This window comes from Megachile rotundata, chromosome 10 (assembly GCF_050947335.1).
Source record: "Megachile rotundata isolate GNS110a chromosome 10, iyMegRotu1, whole genome shotgun sequence".
NCBI lineage: Eukaryota > Metazoa > Arthropoda > Insecta > Hymenoptera > Megachilidae > Megachile > Megachile rotundata.
In genome coordinates, this window is record NC_134992.1 from 14,907,090 (window position 1) to 14,929,386 (window position 22,297).

General features: G+C 33.7%; 4 protein-coding genes across 19 annotated transcripts in view; 2 read left to right on the forward strand and 2 right to left on the reverse strand.

Annotated features, from left to right (window-relative positions):
* The first annotated feature begins 42 nt into the window (after nucleotides 1-42).
* On the forward strand, nucleotides 43-5,907 carry LOC100875039 (uncharacterized). Of its 4 annotated transcripts, none has more exons than XM_076536001.1 (14): nucleotides 43-183; nucleotides 262-321; nucleotides 389-451; nucleotides 610-692; nucleotides 788-929; nucleotides 995-1,298; nucleotides 1,372-1,474; nucleotides 1,554-1,817; nucleotides 2,154-2,475; nucleotides 2,584-2,927; nucleotides 3,013-3,097; nucleotides 4,303-4,678; nucleotides 4,754-4,970; nucleotides 5,049-5,907. In XM_076536001.1, the coding sequence occupies exons 1-14, from the start codon at nucleotides 168-170 to the stop codon at nucleotides 5,169-5,171; spliced, it is 2,502 nt and encodes an 833-aa protein (XP_076392116.1). In that variant the 5' UTR covers nucleotides 43-167; the 3' UTR covers nucleotides 5,172-5,907. The 4 variants fall into 4 exon arrangements, with proteins under 4 accessions (XP_076392116.1, XP_076392117.1, XP_003702655.2 ...); XM_076536002.1 differs by having other exon boundaries at nucleotides 4,306-4,678; XM_003702607.3 differs by having other exon boundaries at nucleotides 1,004-1,298.
* Nucleotides 5,390-11,002, reverse strand: LOC100878959 (uncharacterized). 3 transcript variants are annotated; one of them, XM_012283782.2, is made up of 5 exons: nucleotides 9,394-11,002; nucleotides 9,063-9,130; nucleotides 7,757-8,092; nucleotides 7,378-7,612; nucleotides 5,390-7,299 (listed from the first exon to the last, which is right to left on the reverse strand). In XM_012283782.2, exons 3-5 carry the CDS (start codon nucleotides 8,085-8,087, stop codon nucleotides 6,420-6,422), a joined length of 1,446 nt encoding a protein of 481 aa, XP_012139172.1. In that variant the 5' UTR covers nucleotides 8,088-8,092; nucleotides 9,063-9,130; nucleotides 9,394-11,002; the 3' UTR covers nucleotides 5,390-6,419. The 3 variants fall into 3 exon arrangements, with proteins under 3 accessions (XP_012139172.1, XP_003702689.1, XP_012139174.1); XM_003702641.3 differs by having other exon boundaries at nucleotides 9,063-11,002; XM_012283784.2 differs by lacking the exons at nucleotides 9,063-9,130; nucleotides 9,394-11,002 and adding an exon at nucleotides 8,168-8,977.
* A 268-nt stretch (nucleotides 11,003-11,270) lies between these two features.
* Nucleotides 11,271-13,115, reverse strand: LOC100878852 (lysophospholipase-like protein 1). The gene is made up of 4 exons (XM_003702640.3): nucleotides 12,177-13,115; nucleotides 11,989-12,113; nucleotides 11,652-11,912; nucleotides 11,271-11,571 (listed from the first exon to the last, which is right to left on the reverse strand). Exons 1-4 carry the CDS (start codon nucleotides 12,262-12,264, stop codon nucleotides 11,347-11,349), a joined length of 699 nt encoding a protein of 232 aa, XP_003702688.2. The 5' UTR covers nucleotides 12,265-13,115; the 3' UTR covers nucleotides 11,271-11,346.
* A 313-nt stretch (nucleotides 13,116-13,428) lies between these two features.
* Nucleotides 13,429-22,297, forward strand: part of pnut (septin 7-like protein pnut) — a 33,478-nt gene continuing 24,609 nt past the window's right edge. For 2 of the 11 annotated variants that reach the window (XM_012283767.2, XM_012283768.2), the window contains exon 1: nucleotides 13,429-13,610. In XM_012283767.2, coding sequence (XP_012139157.1) covers nucleotides 13,572-13,610 — 39 coding nt within the window. In that variant the 5' untranslated portion in view covers nucleotides 13,429-13,571. Of the gene's footprint in view, nucleotides 13,611-16,271; nucleotides 17,024-19,157; nucleotides 19,511-21,210; nucleotides 21,749-22,297 lie in introns of those variants that run through there. The other 9 variants (XM_003702639.3, XM_076536008.1, XM_012283761.2 and 6 more) reach the window with 8 other exon arrangements.

Consider the following 22,297-nt stretch of genomic DNA (forward strand, 5'->3'; position numbering starts at 1 on the left):
ATAATTTTTATGTATAATGAGTAATTATTAAATAATGAGTATAGACGTTGTTGAAGTATCGTGATTGTCGTGCATACTTTTCTATCGCGAACTACGATCACAGATACAATTTAATTTTCGAAAAACCGCACTAATCACTATACTGTGCTAGTTAAGAAACAAAAACAATGGAGGAAATAATGGGTATTTACATTTTTGTATCAAAAATATTTTATATAGAGTTTGCTATATAGCATATGATGTGCATCATTTTTGTTTTAGAAATCGTGAAAGTTGAGGATACGGTGTTAATGAAAAATACAACATTGGAAAATTTATTTGGTAATCATAATATATAATCACATATGACATGCATACATTTTCAATAATTTTCACATGACCATTACAGATCCAGATAACCCAGGAGAAACTATTATAATGTCCACTGAACATGATTCAAGTGATATGAAAGGTATACATAGTGAACATAGCCTTTTGCTTCATGTTCAAGTTTTTTGTTTATGTTTGCATGTACCCCTAAGTTATGTTATAATACCTAGTTGTATTATTTTATATTATTTACTTTTTCTTTATGATTTATTGTAAAACTTTTTAATATAATTTTTCTAGTTATTGCTCATGGTGGTCAAATTATACAAATTGTAACAGATTATGAATGTGTAACATGTCATCGTGTTTTCCAATCGCAAGATGTAAGATAGTAACTGATTTCTTTTATTTTTTTGAAAACTGAAAGTAAATTACTGTTTTTTATAACATTTCTTATTAAAATTATTAATTATAACAGATGCTAAAGGAACATTTGGATATGTGCAGAGAAGAAGATGATTCTGTGAATATATTACAATTAAACAATCTTGAGAGTTATGATTCGGAGGATGAAGAGAAAGATGATAGTTCAGACTATATTGTTAATTCTAATGCCGAAGGTATGTATTATGTTATTGTAATAATAGTCCCAAATATTTTGCTATGTTCAAAATGTATAAATTAGAAATTTTAGATTCTAGTTCTAGTGGTCAAAAAAATAATAACGATAAACCAGTGATTATGCCTGTACCTGATACTCAATGCCATTGTTGTGCTGAAGATTTAAACACTGCTCACAGTGGTGGTCAGTATAAATGTCAAAATTGTGAACTGTCATTTAAAAAGAAATCATCTTTGGAGAGACACACTGTAGTAATTCATTGGCAATGTGACTCTTGTACTTGTAAAGAATGTGGAGAATCATTTCGTGACAAAAAATCATTAAATAAACATCGTTATACTACTCACTGTGGTCGAAAAGTTTATAGGTTTGTATACAATTATTTTTGTATATACTACATTAAAGACTATAAAGATCTGATATAATATGACAAATTTCAGATGTGAGCCATGCGATACTTACTTTTCTCGAAGTTATCATTTAAATCGTCACATAATGCAATCTAGTTGCCATGGGAATATTCTTAATACATACAACTGTCAAGTAAAATTGTGTTGTGATATATTTTAAATTATTATGTTAATAATTTCAGTTAAAAGTAATTAATTATTTGTTTTGATAGGTATGTAAAAAGGTATTTACACGTAAAGATAATTTACGTGAACATTTGCGTACCCATGCTGGAACTCCTCAAAGACAGAAGAAACCTTGTAAATACTGCCCAAAGGAATTTTTTACTAGCCAACAACTAGTAATTCATGAACGTGTTCATACGGGAGAACGACCAGTTCAGTGTGATTTATGTCCAAAAACATTTTTATCATCTCTTGCATTAAAAAAACATAGACGAGTACACACAGGAGAGAAACCATTTGAATGTAAATTTGTAAGTAATTTTACCAATAAAATATTATACTATGTGTTTATAAATAAATAAGATAACGGAATCGATGTATAACTTTTTTTAAATTAATATACTTTTTGTGTGCGCACATAGACACGTATTCGTACAAATTCGTATTTAAATTATCGTATTTTGAAATACTAATTTGTTCGTAAATCTTCATTACAAGCAAGCATTATGTACAGGAAAATTTATGTAAGTTTTTACTGGAATAAATAATATCCTCAATTTTATATTTAACTCATAAATAATATAAACTCGATTTAATATGTACATAATATATATATATATTGTGACTTATTTTTTACATTGTTTTAGTGTCACAAGAAGTTTGCTGCCCGAGAAACTCTAAATCGCCATCAAAGAACTCATACTGGTGAAAAGCTCCATGTTTGTCAGTATTGTTCAAAGTCATTCATTCAGGCAGCTCAATTGAGAGCACACATATTTCATCATACTGGTGAAAACGGTTTTTACTGTGACGTATGTGGGAAAGCATTTAATCGGAAAGCTCGTTTAAACGTGCACAAAAAATTTGTTCATGAAGGAGCAACGCCATTTACATGTGAAATTTGTGAAAAAAGATTTATTAGAAGAGAAGATCTTGTAAAACATGCATTGCTTCATACTGGTGTTAAACGTAAGATGATCAATATATATTTGATGAACAATATATATTACAATATATATTTGATAAATTACAAAGTAAGAGTATGTGCACTCATCCGAAATATTGTCTTTATTACAGCATTTAAGTGTGATAAATGCGTGAAAGCTTTTTCCACAAAGTCTTCTTTACAAGCTCATTTAAATACTCATAGACGAGAACCGCCACAATCATGTGTTGAATGTAATAAAGTTTTCATTCGACAAGATTGTTTAATGAGACATATTAAGGCAAAACATCGTGAATTGTTAGAAGATGTAATGAATGAAGTCGAGAAAAAACATTTGCAAACGCAATTGTATAACATTGCTACAATAGCTGCAGAAAAAACAAAAAATGGAGAGTCGAAAAAACTTTCCACTGATGAATTATTAAAAGCTATTTCGGACCTTTTGAAAATTTTAATTGATGACGAAACACTTCAGGTATAAATTACTATACGACATAATAATAATATTCAATTAAAAAATTACACAATTTGGAACATTCTGTATATTTTACATGTTATAGCTGTTTGGTTGGCCTGATGCTCCTATTCAAGATATTCTAGAAGCTGTGATTAGAAGATGTGGTCATCAACCATTAACATCTGAAGGTGATTTACTTTTTACTGAACGGTTAAGGGAAAATATCAAACTTTTGTTCACAGTTGTCATAGAAGACGATACAGTAAAGTCCCTTTTAACAACAAAAACAGTAGATGATGTTATTATACATGTTTTAGAACTTTCTAAGGAATGTACATCAAATTCGTAGTTATATAAAAAAAGGAAAAGGCAGGAATTGTTCATGGATTTTCTATGTATCAGAGTGTTTATTTTATTTTCTTCATTGGTATTTAAAATTTTTAATTGAATGGTTAGGCTATTGAAAAACTATTACATTTAAATATATAATGTATTTACACTTTTACTTATATTTCAAAATTGTATTAAACTTAAACTGAATTTTAATTATGTAATTTTCTGGTTTTATCACAAATTATGTACATCTAATAATTGTTATCAAATATAAATACATAGTTATATGTATGACAATGTTTTATTTCAGAATCGTTTATTTTTTATAAAATACATAATATATACATATATACTGTTTTACATATTTGTTCCAAAAGTACTATTCTAATGGTATTTGACATGTTATCTTTAAATGTGCAAGTTTAATTATTTTAATAATAGATTACATGATTATACACATGTATTTATTCAAATAGTAAACTGTTCTGCATACGGCGAGATATGTTTGAATCGCCATCTTTTAAAGTGTATATAAGTTGTAACTCATATGACAATAAAAGCGAATCAATTTAACTTATCGTAACTTTTAAATAAACTTGGTTGTATGAATATCACTGAAACATATTGTACTTCCCTCAATGTAACTTATATGTTATGTCTACATATCGTGAAAGAATTTATACGTTATTTCATTCATTGAGGTTAATGTACTGTTATTGTTGTAATACACATGAATGGTTCATATTATGAAACAAATACGTGTAAATAAATCTCACAAATTTTCCAGTATAAAAAGATAATTCATCGTCACAATCCGTCTGGTAACAGAATTTATTAATATTCTTTTGCATAGTTTTTAATTATACTTAAAAATGATTGACCTAAACAGCGCAATAAGTACCAAAAAACCACGGAAAAAACTGCAAGGTTAGAATTATAATGTATAATTTAATATAACTTTTTGCTTTTCTTAATAAAATCATTTGAAAATCGTACCATCAGGAAAGCTATTAAAGTTTATTCATACACAACTAAGTTCTGATAATAAATATTATTGCAGTAGACCTTAGGGAAGAAAGTAGCAGCGACAATGAATCTAATGTTGCATCTAAAACTGAAGGGAATCCTGGGTGGGCAGATGCTATGCAAAAGATTTTGCAGACAAAAAAGCCAAAACGTAAAAAGACAATAATTCTCTCTAAAGCAAAAAAATTATGTGATGTAAAGAAGAAAGAAACTAAAGAATCCGAACCATTTGAAATTGAAAAGGTAAAGGAAGAAATAAAAGAAGAAGTAAAAGAAGAAGAAAATGAAGATAATGATCAAAAACCGATTACACAATTGAAGGAAAAGAAAAGACATAATTTGGGTATTAGAGTAAAACCAAGTATATTGGATAGACAACATGAAAGAGTATTACAGAAAATAGCTACAAAGTAATATATTTATTTAAAGAACATGAATGATATTTTTATTAGTTGTTTAAAATGATTAAAAATATATGATTACAGAGGTGTAGTACAATTATTCAATGCAGTAAGACAACAACAAGGTGAAATTAATCAAAAGTTAGCAGAAGTTGGTCCATTAGAAAGAAAAAGAGAACAGGTATTAAAGAGTATTGATAAGTGCACATTCTTAGATGTTCTTATGGGAGGAAGTAAAAGCATTCAAGCAGATAACAATGTTAAGGATGAAGAGCAAGAGAATAAAAGGCATAAAGAAAAGGTATGTATATTGTTTTCCAGTACTACTGTATTCAATAGAGGATAATAGTACTAAACAAGTAAATATTTTTAATAAAAGGATAAGGAAACTTGGAATGTATTAAGAGAAGATTTTGTTATGGGAACAAAACTAAAAGATTGGGATCGAAAAGATGAAGAAGATGATTCTTCAGCCCCAGAAGATCTTGATAGTGATGATTAAATTATCCAAATTTATCAGACATTTTTACCTATATCAAAAAATTGATTTAAAGGTATGTGATAACATCATCATTTGTTAAGAATGTTGTTAATATTACAATACTACATTTTGTTAATACAACTTTGCTGACTTTCATAGCAAACTTAAATTATATTTCATTCAATCTCTGTCTTTGTTACTTCTATACTCCTCAAACATAGAAAGAAACAAAATATTAATTTCTTATTAAATATCTTATTTTATTAATAATTTATATTTTGATATTTTTTTTATCTATGCAACAACAATAATAATGCATACAATTTATCATTTCTTAAATAATTTAACGTATGTTTATAATACGAACGTGATTCTGTCTAAAATTAACTTTTACTCTTACTATAGTTATATCGCGTAAATATGCCGTATTAATTTGTCATGAAATGATACTATACTTTGTTTATATATTTAAGCCGCGATTTGTTGTAGGACAATAAATTAGACATAGTGGATAAACTATGTTAACAACATAATTTTTACATAGTGTTTTGATGTATCGAACAATTACTTTCTGCACATTTTATCTGTATATACCTTATTTTCATTATCTTTGTGACACATATAAATATAAATTATAAGCTTCTTTCACTGAACTTGCATATTTGAAAGCCTCAAATGTATTATTTTGTAGTGAAAGCAAATGTATAATAAATGATCTGTACCATGAATTGCTAATAACAGGTAAAAAATGTTTAAATCCATTTGTAACAATTATTTTCTTACCCTTTAATAAACCTAATACATAATTAACTCTTGGACGGACTGAACTAACTTTATTTCATTTTTTCTTCTATAATTATTACCATAATTAAATTGATTGTTCCATTTTTTTATATAAAATTATATTTAGAACTTGAATTCTTTCTGTTGGTTTTGGATAATGTAATTTTTCAACTGTCTATACACATTTATTTTATTATCTTTTATTATGCTGTGTACAAATAAATCTGAAGCCTACTCTATTAAAAAAAAAGGAAAAGTATTCAATCTGATTGTACATTTTTAGTACCAACTTTTGATGCATGTATTATAAAATTAATAAAAAAATGTAAGTTTTAACAAAAAATAATTGATTTGCGAAATAACAATATGTTTCTATTTTTTTACAGAATATATCAACATACGTTTGGTCGAAAAGTTTTCTGTCAATCGTTGCTTATTATATATTTTTTAGGATCAAGTGTGTTTAATAAACTTAAAGACTTAACGTTATACTCGACTTTCACGGATATCAGCAAGAGCCCCGAAATTACTAGTCTCCTCGTCCGAGTAATTGGATTCAGATTCCAGTCCCTGGGATCTCCCAACAGATTCATCGATGCTTTGGTTTCTAATATAATATTCTATCGAGTTAGATTCCGTGTTATGATTAGTTTCGTCCGCTTGTACGTTCTCGGAATGTACATTTCTCATATTTGATTGATCTTCTTGCATTCTCGATCTGTCGTTCTCATTCGCGACAGAGTACCAATTATGTGACGCGTGACCATTATTGTGATCCTCTGCACAAGGTAATCGAACAAAAATCACACCGTTCTCTTGATTCTCTTTTTGCATATTTTCCACGTTATTTCTACTTTCTTGGCTGATCCTCGACATGCTACGAACAAGATTCCTTGTATTCATCAATTCGTTTCCTGTATTTCGCGAAATCTCATCGGCATTCGCAGGTATTCTTTCGTTATTTCGAATATTATCCGACACACAATGGTTCCCATTTTCGTTATGCAATTGTTCATTGCCATTATCCGTATGAAACGAGGTCTCATCTTGGTAAGCTCTGAGAGTTTCAAAATTTGCATTACTGAACACTCGAGGCACGATATCCTGACTCATCCTGTACAACTCTAACTCGTTATCCATGAAATAGCTATCGAGAGGGTTGCTAATGATCGACGGATTCCTCGAGACGTTTCTTCGTGGAAAACTTTGACTCGAAAAATTTGCTATTGTCGCGTAAGGGTACGGTATCGTGTTCATAGGATTGCCTAGTATATGCGGATATCCGTCTAGACTCTGCATTTCAATTTCCTCTTTTCCGTCGTGACAGAAACCATGCATGTCTATCTCGTGAGGAAGATTGGCGAACCTATACACAATAAAATGTGCAAAGGTTAAAATGTTAGAAGGCCAGTAATTAAATAATATTTTTATTTTAATAAATTACCTATGTAATAAAATATCGGAATATGATGGTGGCATGTCTGACTCTTCCTTTCCATAAATACTTTCGTAAGTCGGAGGTGGGAAACATCCAACGGATCCTAAACTGTCCTTACTAGGTGTTTCAGCGTCCATCTCTAGAATACTACCCTGACTGTTTTGTAGTTGATGTCGATTTATACTTCGTGGATTTCTTTGAGCTCGCAGTACACTGTCGCCGAGTTCTACCAAGTCCAAACCTGTTTAAAGGAGTACATCTTTCAGGAGAATTCCATGAAATATACGATCGTCAAAGTATTAATACAGGAAACTAATAAATATCTTGAATATTTTTCAGTTGCATGATATGAACTATTGAATTTTCAATAACAGCGCATCCGTACCAGTTGGATCGGTTTGGAATTGTGTAAAGATTGTACCATCCACGACGAGCATTCTACCATGTGGCAAGAGGATAATGGTCGGTGTTGCTACCATCGCCTGATCGTTATTGCTAAATCGCGAATCTGGTTCAGGATCTTCTAACCGACAACAGCAGTGCCTTCTACATAAAGATCTGCAGAACGGTGCACCCCAACAGCAATAAGCGAAAATGAAACATAATACGGCGAGCATCACTAAAAGAGCAGCTACCCCTTGGCTTTGTTGAGCGGCTGCGAGGGTTGGGCCACCGGCGACGCCGACGCCGAATCCTAACCCTCCGCTGCTGCTCATCTCGCCTGAAACATTCGATTTTTTTATTAGTGAATGGTTACAAAAATAACGAATTAATACAAAATATTGTGACGAGAAACCCGTTCGTATAGGGTGAATACTGGTTCCTTATTTTATCTGGTTTCTATTGAATGTTATCAGTTCATGTTATAGGATACGTTTCGAGAGATAATAGCTGGACTTGTAGACGTCTCCATAGTACGCAATAAACGTATTTCAATCCGCAATGCGGAGCGTGGAGTGAAACTAATATATGTGTTCTTGGCAAAATTCCAATCTTACGCGACAAATTTTTCGTGTATGTTAAATTTCAAGTGGTTAGTTGTAATCGGATCGTAATAGCATCTGTTACTTTTTTATATATAAAATGCTCTTAAGAATCGACTTATAATCATTATGGAAACTTCGAACTATTAATATGCGTTACAAGTACAATGTCGACAATGAATATTGAGAAACCTGAAATGTTAACTGTACATATTAATTAACCATTTGAGATGTCTTAGATTCATTGAAAAGCTTATTAGGTTATCATACGAGCACAAGCGTAATTTTGGGCACCGGAGCCGCTCTCTCTTATGCTAACAGAATAAATTACGTTATCTTGCGGGGAAATAAAGCAAGGTGAAAGTAAGAAGAGTGCGATAATCCTGGACTCATAACAGCTGACGCTAGTAGGTCGTTGTAGACTAACGTTTTAAAAAGATAATAGTATCCGTTTGGTTCGTAAATAAATTTAAACTATTGACCATTTGAAATCAGTGGTAATAAATCAAGCGATAAAATTGTCGTAAAATTCAATAGCTTGAATTTCTAAATTATATAACAAAGTTTTTCTTCTTCATTTTGTCCCTTTGTCATCCCTCAAGGATATTCTGCATCTATCAGTACTAAATAGATTAAAAGAAACGATTTATATTAAATCGAAAACAAACTAGTTCGTTTAATAATTATTTATTTAAAATTTATAATTACCCTGGGTAGTGATGTTATATAGCCAAGTCGTCCCCGTGGTTGTTGTTGATCCCGTGATTCTCCACGATCTGTCCACCATGAAAAAGATTTTATATCTCACCAGAAAATATTTTCTGCTCACCCTTCAGTAATGTTTAAATGTAAAGATGCTGGGTTGGTCGTTGCACGTTACACGTTGCATCGTGCGATTCGAATTAAACTTTATTTTACTCGAATTAATCGATCGGAGTTAATTAAATAATCGTACTAATAAATTGTGCGTTTATTAATTGCGGTCGGTGAGGTGAGACGAACATTCGTTTCGTTTTATCAATGATTTCCTTCCTCTTACTTTACAGGATTTTGAATTTCCCGCGTTGTCGTTGTTGCGCGTGTACGATTAACGCGTATCGAATAAGCTTCGATCCAATCGTATCGTTAATGACATTGTGAACGAGAACGATATTCTATCGAATATTAACGATTTTTGTGACAAGTTCGCGGAAGAATCTCCTCATGAAGCCATCGAGCGCGAAGTCGAACAACGTACACTGTCATCGAGGAGATACTCTTGACCCATTTTAATATCTCCCCACTTAATATCAACCTGCTGCTTTTCGCCTTCGATGCTTCTGTTTTCCAATCAGGAAACCTCCTCGTCAGCTAGTTCAATACGTTTCTTCTTTATCCCTTTTTAATAATCGGGCTTATCCTTAGATTACGAAAATAAATTTGATGAGTCGTATTCGTAGGTCTATTGTCTAATCGATCTTTCATATCGATAAATTAATATTTTCACCATATTTTCTTCCTTTTATCATTTTTTTAAATTTAATTTTATATATGAGTATATATTCGTAATTATCGAAGTTTCTTCGTTAAGAAGTTAGGATTACATTCAAATTATTACGTTGAAATCGAACTGTACCAATCGAAAATTCAAATTTCCCGCTATGTTTACTGATCGATGTGATTAGACGCAGTGCGGTTTTTAAATGACTAGACGATTTATTGAAATTATTGTTAATATTAAATCGTTACACAATAAACTTTGTGAAACACATGACAACGCTATAAATACTCTTCCTTCTTTAACATTTTAATTATTATTAAATATATTTTATTTCATTATGGTTTATGATATTTTATGCAGCGATTTGTTCAATCTTTATACGTTGACTTTGTAGCGAAAACTTTTTTCAAATTACAGTCGAAGATAAATGCATTATATTCAATTGTAAAATTGTATCGTTAACATCCCCTTCGTTTTCTGACTTTGACGTCATTGACTGCAGATGAAGGCGCGCCATATTATTTACTTTCGATACATCGTATATTTACGCGATGCATTTTTCAATTATCATCTTTTTCTTCCTGATGTATCAATTCCCTTGCAACAATTGGATATGTCATTATCATGTTTTCAAATTAAAAGTATTTAAACTTCAGTAGTTCGATTTAACGTTAATAATCTTTTTAATACCGGAACTGATTGATCTCGTAAGCGTATCTTGATAATTCCGTATGCATTATCCACACGCGTGATTGTCACACTCAAAAATAAAATCACAGTTGTACATTTATTAACGTGAATTAGGTCTTAGGCGTAAGTTTCACCTTTGTTACGTTTTGCCTTAAATGATATTTGCGAAACGATCACAATTTATATATATTGATTTATAAGAAACAGTGCACCTTTAACTATTTAGTATTTTCAAATCCTTGTTCCGTTACAAAAATAATAGTCACAAATGAGTGAATCGTTCGTTCGTTGTATGTTCGTTAATATGTGGGTTACATAGAGTATTTGAGGCCAGTGTGTCGGATACGTTACTACCCTCGAATTTCTTCGTGGCTTGCGGGGCGCTAGCACCTTCTTACAGCCCCTCGAGACACTGGCCAACGATTCGTCGGTGGTCTCCTCGGTGGCGCTTGTTTGCCCCCCTCCCTTAACCCCGGATGTATAGGGTTGAACGAAGCTTCAAACTTTTATGTGCCGAGACCCACTTTTGGAAAGGATAATTAATTACTTGCTTGTAATGTATTATTTAAAAAAATTACCATATTACATATTTTCGATATTTTAAAATATCTCTTCCAAAACCCAAAACTACTTTGGAAAGAATTTTATTCATATTTAATAAAAATTGGGAATGATATAATAATTGTTATTAACATTGTAATTTTGCTAGATGTATTGTAAAATACTACAAAATTACCTAGTTCTGATTTACATTCAATAATAAAATTTATATATTCAATAAAAACATTTATAATAATGTTTCACATCAGTTAGTAGAACATTCTATTTATCTGGTAAAATGTTTAGGAGCCATTCTTTAAAAGATTTTATTTCACTTGCACTTAATTCATGATCTAAATTTTCTAATGGTACGAATTGAACATTTACTCCAAGTTCCCTTAAGCTGTTACAAGTTTCTTCTCCCCATTTTATTGGAACTAATGTGTCAGCACTGCCGTGAAATTGTAAAAGAGGTGGAGTACTTATTTCCGGATGTTCTTTTAGGTGCTGCATTGTTTATATGAATAAAAATAAGTATTAATCATTTTAACGTCATGAGGTTAATGACAATTTTATCATATACTAACCTTATATATTAATGAATTCTTATTTATAAAACTGGACATAGTACAACATCCTGCCAGGGATGGTATATGTTTGTATGCTAAATATAATGCCAGTGCTCCTCCCATTGAGAAGCCAGTAACAACAATTCTGTCATATGGAATTCCATTTGCAGTCTCTTCATCAATTATTTCTTGCACATTTTTACATATAGAATTTATTGATTCTACTACTTCAGGAGCATTAATAGATATACTTGAACGATCAAACCATACGTTACTAGGCTGAAATGGTAATTACTTTACATAAATTATTATTAACCTATACATATTTATTGTTATAATTTAATTAATGTATTACCATTCCATGATTAGGTGTATAAGGTTGTGCAGGTGCAGAAGGATAAACAATTTTGATATGCGGAAAACTTAGTTCTCCTTTGTTTAATATATCAATCCATTTTTTTATATCATCTCCAGAAGAACCTATAATAAAAATATATAAAACCATTGCATAAGAAATTATTTAAACCATAATAAATAATTTACCTGAACCATGAAAAATAAATAAAGTAGCACTCTGTTTTTTACTACATTTTACAACATTCATTCTTCCCATTGCAGTAATTCGATTCATTATCTCTTATCAATCAACGAATTTTGATAGATAAATATTTTAACATCAAATATTTATTATAAATATATATGTATTTCGCATTGTAAATCATAAGCGTGATGTATCAAAGTGTTAAACCTTTGCACCCTAAATGAACATAGTCAAATATTCCTGTACGTATCGTCGCAGTGTTAAACGAGTGTCTGTTTTCTACATTTTTAATGTTTTTTTGTATAATTCATACATCATATTATAATAATATGATAGTCAGTTAATATTTACATACAATTTAATGTTAAATTTTGTATAACTTATATATTTTCAGGACTAGCACGATTCGTATATTTTGTTTGTGTAAAGTTTTGAAAATTTCGCGCGCAATAGCAGCGTTCTCTTTTTACTTCGCGCATTATGGCCAACTTCAATAGGTTCTCTATTAGTTAATGTTGCTTCTCTACCATATGCTTTTCACTTCGTCGACCATATACACAGTAGACAAAAATATGTGAATATAAAAAAGGTTATTTGTAAATGTTAATTCTAAAATTCTATTCCATTTTTCTTTAGCAAAATGCACGTAAACGAAATTACTGTCTACGTACTGCTGTACTGATGTCGAGCTACTTCGACATGTACTGATATTCGATGTAAAAGGTATACAAAATAAAAGATCACTGTATATGCATGTAACGTTTCACGCATGCGCGTTATTTTTGATTATGAAACGTGCTCGAACCAATTAGAGTTAAAACGCATAGAACGGATGAAAACTCGTCATATGATAAGTATTATCTTTCGTTGAACAAATTACAATACACAGTTTGCGTACTTTATTCTTACATCTCTATGGTCCCAAGCATCGATATTCTTATGAGAAATACATAAAGTATATAAAAGTACCATAAATGTCAATTATATTTCAATTTGAACTGATAAATATAGCATATATTTTATCATGTACAAAAATGTTGCCAATTTCATCACCATATCTGTATACCAGCAATATTTAAACAATAAATATGATTCGATTAAAGAATATACAAATTATTTTAATAACAGCATGATTCGCGATATACAAATTTTATTGTTTTTGCGAAAAGTCTAGTTGTGTCTATACACAAGTAACATAACCACACTTTGTGCGCACGCATATCTCGATTTCCATTCGACTTTCTTCGAGATCATTTGAAAACGCATACCAGATCCGGCTGGGTTAAGTCGCTAATGCTGGGCCGTGTTGACAGGGTATTGGTGTCGCGTCAATGGATACGCCGGTGGTGTTCTGGTAAAATTCTTCTCGCGCTGTTCGACTAGTAGAGTTATGTTTAATGAATCGTAACAACCTGGCGGAACAATGCAGAGAAGTGGTAAGTCAGAACTTTGATTCGTTGTAAAAGAAAGATGGAAAGTCGATGGTTCGCGTGGACTACCATTTTGAGGGCGCCAAATTTTTGCGTCAATACACAGCGCCGTAACTGCCCGGTCAATACGGCAGCCGACCTAACCTACCAACTATTTTACAAAATAATTTCAACTGTTTTAATTTCATCATTTAAAATTACATTTCTGCATTATTCAATTTATGTCCTTGAAAAATCGGAGCTATGTAATTCTTGCGATCTGTCGGTGTATTATTCATGGACAATTCTCTTATAGTTTCTTTTTTTGTAATGTACACTTTGTTCTCTCTTCGTACTAGTCCTGTCAAACATGATTTCACGAAAGTATTGTATGAAATTTGATACAGTATAATGTTTGTACATCGTATACATAAAACAGGATCGTACGATAACAAATGGTTTCGTGATACCGCAAATAGTTCAGGATATTGTGACAATGATTCAGCCCTGATTTTGAGTATTATTTTATCACATACGTAATACGTGATAACTGTGTCTGACTAAAGAATATTTCATAGTTTATACTAAAATTCATAATACTTCTGGACCTTTATTTCTTTTGAAGACCAATGACTTTTCATAATATGATATCGTGAACATGTCAATTGTATAGTTGAATGCAACATAAGCCCCCTTTGGATAAGAACCATTGTAAAGAGCAGTTTCCTGCCACCTGCCTTCGATTTTAAGAAATCATATATGTCAAAAATCGGGCGGGGAAGCTATTTTTTATGTTGTCATTTTCTCTAAGGCAGCCTCTTGTACTCGCGAGTGTACAGTCCAGTTTGAAGTTATGTTTCCTCTCGCTTAGCACCACTACTTATTCGGACGTACACAAGTGGCCTAAATAGCAGCGTAAATTGTCATCACGAGTTAAACCAGGAGAAATCAAAACATTTTTCGAAAGTTGATATTTACCTTATTCTTTGTGTATATAATGTGACAATGAGATATTTTCAATTACTTGACCGTAACGACGTTAATAACAATATCATAAAAAATTTAATTAACAGAGATTGGACAAATATTTTTTACATAAGTATAATGGATTGTAACTACACCGGTAATATTTGCATTTCACATTTTTGCTAGTCACATTAACACGATGTTCTCGACCGGATCATTTTCTTTAGCCATGTAATAGTAAACTATTATTCTACATGGCTCGGTGAAATTATATCTGTCGCGTATACACTGATCTTACAAGTAACGCAATAACAAGTACATCTTGTCTGATTGTTTTCTTTTCTCCTAAAAAAAATGTACTTGTTTATGTTCCAAGCAATTTACATTTATATTTGAGGAAAAATGTATTTCGATCCATATGATACGTAAAATTCACAAGCGACAACGAGGAATAAAGGAAGAAAATAATGGCCACTTATTCTTTCATGGCACATTCCAAACGTGTTTTATTGTACATTCGTTTAACCTCCGAACTAAACTTAAACGAACAGTTATTCCGTATTTAAAAGTATTCCGAGCTTTTGTCATTTTCAAATCGAATAGTCGAACGTGTCGAGTAGCTCGAAACAATCGATACGCTCGAGTAATTGAAACCAAAACGAACGATGAACCCAAATGATCAAATTATTCGAATGATCGATCGATAGTATCGCTAGCACGGTGACGTCCCGTATTCGATAAAACGAGAATTTTTCAGCTCCGTGTTTCTATGAATTCTATCGATACTCCCCAAGTATTTATAACAATTTATATCGATACTTCGATATATTGCTTGTTGATCACGAAACGGAATCGTACGATTATAAGATCTCGAGCACAATGAGGTGGTTTAACCATTCAACGGAATAAATTCTCGATGTAAATTGTGCGTCGTCATGAAAGTTCGATGACTGATTGACGGGGCAAGAGCCAGGGCATCTTAGAACCGGTGCACGGGCCGTAAAATAGAAAGAAGGGAAGAAAGAAAGAGGGAGGCAGAGACCGTAGGTTTAACATTATAATTGTCTCGCGCTCGGAACAGTCGTGCACTTCTTCGTCGGCATGTGAAACACGCGGCAGGCGTCTCGAGTCGATCGTGAACCTTGAGTGAGCCTCGTCAACATTTTAGTACACTTTCTGTGTTCGATGTATAAACCACGCCAAGTCATCGACCGATTCCATCGCACCAAATTTTTATCGCGCTCGTACCTTCTCTATTGACTTTTCTTCGTATCGGTGGACGGTTAAGTGCATCCTGCTCGAGGAATATCACTAAACCCTTGGGAGACGATTGGGACCGACGTGACTCATGGGTGCAGGGTCATTTTGACCCACAATTACGACGTTATTTTTTTACGTGCATATATATTTACTTCATTATTGGGTACTACAGGTAAACGATTATTTGTTACAACACGCTCGTCCTTCAGTATGCTGTAATGTATGAATGTACATGATGCAGCACTATCGCGTAATCGGACATTTAGAGGTTGTAATCGAACCCATGATACCGAACGATCGTTTAGTCATTTTTTATATTGTATTCTCATAACTGGGTCAAAATGACACTGCATAAAACAGAGTGCGCGATTTTTTAATCTGAATATTGGAAAAAATATTAGGTTGTTGCAAATGAAATAGTTCGATTGGAAAATATTCAACAGTTAATAATTTCGTTGAAAATAATATTCATTAATTAAAATATACTCCACGTAATCTTGTAGCGGTAGTTTTATGCGGTCTTTTTCATAAAATCTTAAGCTTCGAATCCACGTGGCATACGTGCTATTTCGTGGCACTTTTATGTCATGTTTTTACGTCCGTAAACGGCCACGCAACAACCTAATAAATTGAGCGTGCATCGGATACTCCACTGAAGGATTCGGTGAACGATGAAATAAATTGGTAGATTCGAGTGATTCAACGGTCGCATAGAAAAATTCTTTTTCAAGAAATTCTCATCGAACTTATCATTTTACGGGCAAAGCTGGAATTTCCAGAGGTTTTCATTCCAGGCGGCTAGCCAGAAAACGCGATCAACGAGCAGCCAGCCTCTTCTTCGTAATCCAATTTCAAGTTTCCTACTGCTTTTGTTGCGCAGCGAAACCTTAGGAATCTTGCTTCTATATCGCGGTTATCACGCCGGTATTCGATTCATCGATCACGGCGCAAAAAAATATCCGGTACGCCGTAATAAAAATACAAATATTTGATACTGTGTCCCGGCGAATGCGAAGGGAATTCAACGATACCTAAGATCCGACACCGCAATTTTCGCGGTCCTCTACTTTTTGCGATATCTATTTTCGGTCCCGGGTTTGCTCTCGTCTCGCGGTTCTCGCGATTCCAACCGTTCGACCGAAGAAAAAGTTTGATAGCGATACCTATGATCGAGATGGAAACGTCCACCGTGGTCTTTATCTCACAAAATGCACGTAAGCTATCCTTTTCAATTTTAATTTACAAACGTTTAACAAAAAAAATCTTTAAAACAGCTGACTGTTAAAATATTGCGAAATGCTTTTTTTATTGGCAATTTAATATTTCCTTATTTTTAGTTATTAATTCAAAGTACTTGCAAAAATCTGCTTAACAGATAATACTTCATCATTTTTACTCTGTTAAACACACTGCAATATGAAAGTTGACACAGTTCCATTGTTTAATTGTTTCAACACTTGTAACTCGAAATGCATTCAGATAAAACTTGTAATAAAATTGCGTAATATATTCGTCCATAATGTAACAGCCCTTTAATTAAATCGTTTCGTTATAATCAGAACAGTTGCTCCAATTTGCCGAGGCGTTGCTTAACATAATTAGAGGATCAGCCTAATCAAATGACCTCATTATTCAATAAACTCTCCCTGTAATAGTATCTCCGTTGTAACTGTGATCTTTAGTAACTGTACAATGAACATTTTCTCGATTTCAATATAAGGTTAGGGGAATTAGGTTAGGTTAGGTCAAATTAAACATGAGGTTGAATTGGATTGAAGTTAGATTATGTTAGAATTAACTCAGGTTAGGTTAGATCAGTTGAAATTGAAGATAGAGTTAGACTTAATGAAATCAAACTAAAAGGTAAATGATAAAAAATGTATAAAATAGGTTCATATTAGGTTAGATCAGTTGAAATTGAGGGTAGAGTTAGGTTTAATGAAATCAAATTAAAAGGTCAATGATAAAAAATGTATAAAATAGGTTCATATTAGGTTAGATCAGTTGAAATTGAAGATAGAGTTAGGTTTAATGAAATGAAAGTAAAAGGTCAATGAAAAAAGAATGAATAAAATCTGAATGTAAATTAAAAGTTGGGTATTAAAGTGGCAAAAATTATCCTCTTGTTTCCTCCTGTAACCTTGCTCCTTCTTCTTATCCCTTGTATCGTGTCCCAACGTCCTCTCTCCTCTCGTTCTTCTGTTTCCGGTTTGTCGCGGATGTTGGATGACCGCATGTTCCACGATAATCTTGACTACGATGATGATGTCCGTTGCAACAACGCTGTCGGTGACTACGACGACGATGACAACGTCACAACCACCATGGTCACTTCGGGCATCACGGCAGCGGTAAGTTTCTGATAAGGCTAGTCACATTCCAATTGTCGTCGGACACGCGTGGAAGCGCGCCTCGTGTTTGCAATACTAAGATATATCGTGAACGTGCGTTCGTTCATTGGTTCGTACCCCGAAGGCATGTGGATTACCATCGCGGTGTTATTTTCTTATTCTGGTTCCTATCGTTGTGCGGTGATTACGTTCGATCTGTAGGTTTGATAGGAAACGGCGGAAACTCGTACCACCGGTGGGCGTACACCGGCTATGCTACACCGGAACTGCGTTCTTCTTCGTTATCCTAGAATTATTACTTCATTTATTAAATTATAGAAAACCGACGACGGTTAATAATATTTATTATTCGTGGAATGTACCTTTTTAAGTAATCTAAAATATGTATCTTCCGCTTTGAAGACATTAACACCGTATTACTTGTGCCCTTCTAAATTTTACACCACTTAAATTTTGGAAAAATCGAGTAACCTACTTGTACATGCAGTCATACAATCTGTACATGTAACACGCGATTTTTCTGTCACGATCAATAGCGTTCGAAGAAAACTTCCGACACCGGAACAAACATTGAATGATACGCTATGATTCATTACGCGTTGTAAATGATACCGCTTACCGGCTACGTGCAAAAACGCTAGCTGTAAGTTTTAATGGCACAATCTTTTGATAAGATCTTTCTGACGAAGGGAATAGCGATAACGATCAATAACCAGGCTTAATAGAAATTTTTGCGTGATCATTGGCATAACTGGAGGGTTTATCTGGAATGGACTCGAATCAATAATATCTTACGGGCGTAGTCAGAAGCGTTTAAAAATTTTTAAGTTTGAAAATAAGTAAATTTGTGACTTTTTTATGACCTCTTTAAATGCTGGGTTCACTCCATATTTTTGAGAGGTGCCATCTTGTGCTTATATCTATTTATGCGCGCGATAAAAACCCATTCATGTATTTGAACGTTTAACCATCTTCATGATGAAAACAGAGAGTCGAATGAACTAATTGTTCCAAGGAGAAGTTCGTTTTCGAAACAGTCCCGTTGAACGATTATACGTGATCTGATTAAATATCGATTGGAATTAGCAAGTGGAACGTGTACTGGTTCGTGCATTTGAACGTCGATATCAATTCTTTACGGAGTGGTAGCCGAAAACGTTACGGACGTCAAACGCGGTGGTGGGATTTGATCGATGATCGAGTCGCGAGTGCGATTCTGGTGACTGGTGTGATTAATAAAAGAAACGCCGTAGGATCGTTAAAATGTCAGCGCCGGCAGCGTCGCGACGTCGCCTGAACCCAGCGGTTCTTGCCAGATACAATAACCAGCAGATCAGTTCCTCTCAACAGGTAGTTATCTAAATATTTTCTAAAAGTCACAGCTAAAAGACTAATGCAAGTATTTAATTTTTCTTTGTTTCTTCATTGACCGTTAATTAAATACTCTGTGTAAATGCGGTCAGATTCTATATGCGAACAATCAAGGTCTTCACCTATGCACATATCTTCTGAACTGTTTTATTTTTTTGCTTGAGTCACGCCACACGAATAGGGTTGAAGGCTGAAACGATGAAAGCAGGTTAAACATTGCACTGTGTTGCATTAATTCGGAGAAAATAGAAATATCTAGAATTTTTCTTTCCTCGTTGGTTGGGTAAGTTCCATCGAGCATTCAGCGACGAGAATGATCTACATCTTGTTGTGCAACTTCATTTTTTTACGGTGTCAATGATCGCGTTGACTTCCCCTGGCTGTCGTGCTTGGTATTCTATCGCGACACTAGGAAGTACGTAGCAGAATACTTGGAGTATCATTGTGGCCTTAATTGGACTCCGAGCTAATAAGAGCATCGAACTATTAAGCTTACGTGTATCGTTGTATTCGCGAATACCACCTGCAGTAACGCACGTGCTATTTTCTCTAGAAAATCGTGTTCTCATTCCACGAATATTTATGTATTTTTTATGCAGTTAAATGCAGACAATTAAATACATAATTTAATTCGAGAGAAATAAAAAACATATACGATGACAAAATTTAATGTACTCTAATTGGCATATGACTTCCATCTTTAATTTCAAAATGTATTTCCCGCGTTTTCCTTCTCTTGTAACAATCAAACGGGAGACAATATATTATTAAACACGTAGCGCCACCTCGGCTAAAAATTGCTTCGTCTCTGTAGGTAAATAAGAACAGTGACATTTAATAAAAGAAACATTTTAACACTATTCTTACCATGGAGATTATTATGATAAAATGTGAAAAAGTTAACCTAAATGGATAAAGTGTTTCGTATTTCAGACTTTCTAATTTCCTCGCTGATGCATCCACTATGCATTATATGTATAGATTTCTAATACAGAGTCTCGCTAAATGGCCCTGGATTGCATTATGAGAAACAGAAAACAGTTGTACAAAGAACTTTCTTCCATGCATCGCTTGGTATTCGGAGCTCTGTAAAAAATTTGAAAATTTGTTGGAATTAAATTTCTGAATTTCTAAATTTTTAGGTCACGATACAAAATTTCTCATAAATAAAGTATAAATCTATATACATATAATTAATATAAAATATGCAAAGAATATATAAAATTTGAAAGTCGCAATGAAATTTGAAAATTTGTAAATCTTTCTATGTCATATGACACTAGGATCGCATGGTGTAGTAAAGTTGCACTGTATTAAAAAATCTTCTTTATTATTCTACCTTTATTTGGAGCATTTGTTCGAAGGTAAAGTTAACGATCGACTATAAAAACAATGCAGTTGCATTCGCGCGTGTTAGCAGGCTGTATATCGTTCATTTAAAATGTAGAGAAAAGTAGTTTCAAACAATGTGATTCGTCGACTGGTTGGAACACTGACCGAACTGTATGCCGAGGACAATATGTTCGCTCATCCGCCAAGATGCTCGTACGACGGCTCCTGATTGGTCGAGGTTCTTCCGTGAAACACATGCGCAGATAAGAGAGGCAACCTCGTTGGTTATCCTCGAAGCACAAGCGGCAGCGTAGTAGATTCATCCCCACTCTTGGCAATAGCTGCGTCAGGCGTGGTCGTTGTTCGGGCACCGCAGTACATCCGTGTCGTTCGAGTAGTACGCGTCGGTTGATCGTCGCTTGTCAACCTTCGCTGGCAGAGTTGTGTGTGCGTAAAACTCGCGCGTGTGAGTGCATAGTGTGCGTGTTTGGCGAGAGGTCGTTTAACTTTTTTCCCCGCTGTTTTCTTTTCCGTTAACTCCGCGATCGGTGGAAGCGAAGGATAACCATCGTGTTTCGTTTTCTTTTTCCTTCTGTTTCGTAGAGAGGGCTAGTCGATAATGAAACAATGCAGAGAAAAGTGAGAGTGAACGTGGCCACGTTCGGCCGGTTTGCCGACAGCGTGAATCACCAACAGAACCGGCGTTCATGAGCCCACGCAGTGCTTAAACCGATGCTCGATTTCTCTCTTTCTCTTCCCTCTTTTGCTCGTTTTCTTACCCTCTCTTCGTGATAAATATCCCCCTCTTGCACGAAAGTGCTGTTATACACGCGCGTACGCAAACTATTTCCACGACTGTGTGACAGATATAGCGCACAAAGCGTAGTGAGTACTCATTGTTTTCTTCCGAGCAATTAATTCTTTGACGCGTGCATGTGCTTCTGCGCGAACGAATCGTGCGTTCGTTCGTTCGTAACATTATCAACGGTGTCTATGACCGTGATTCGGTTTCTGTTGATCCTGTGTAACGAAGGCGTTTCCAAGGGCAAATCATGGCTTTCGTTTGCTTACCGATGCCTCAAACTATTCCGATTCTCATATAGAATTCATTGTTTCCCTATTCTCTTTCTTCTGGCTGTGGCCGTTTCATTCACACAAACTACCGAAAATTGTAAACAAACATTTGGTAATATTTCTTTCTGTCACTAACGGACTTCAAAGGGCTTGGTGTGTTACAAATTTGGCTACTTTTACGGTACAAGTGGAAACGCGTGTGCGTGTTTTACGCGGCTTTACATAGACTCTAAAATCCCTATATCCGTAGATCTCTAAATCTCGTCACGTTGCTAAAACTCTATATCACCATATTTCTAAATACACATTTCCAATATTACTAGATCATTACTCAAGTATAACCAGTCTCTATTTTCCGAT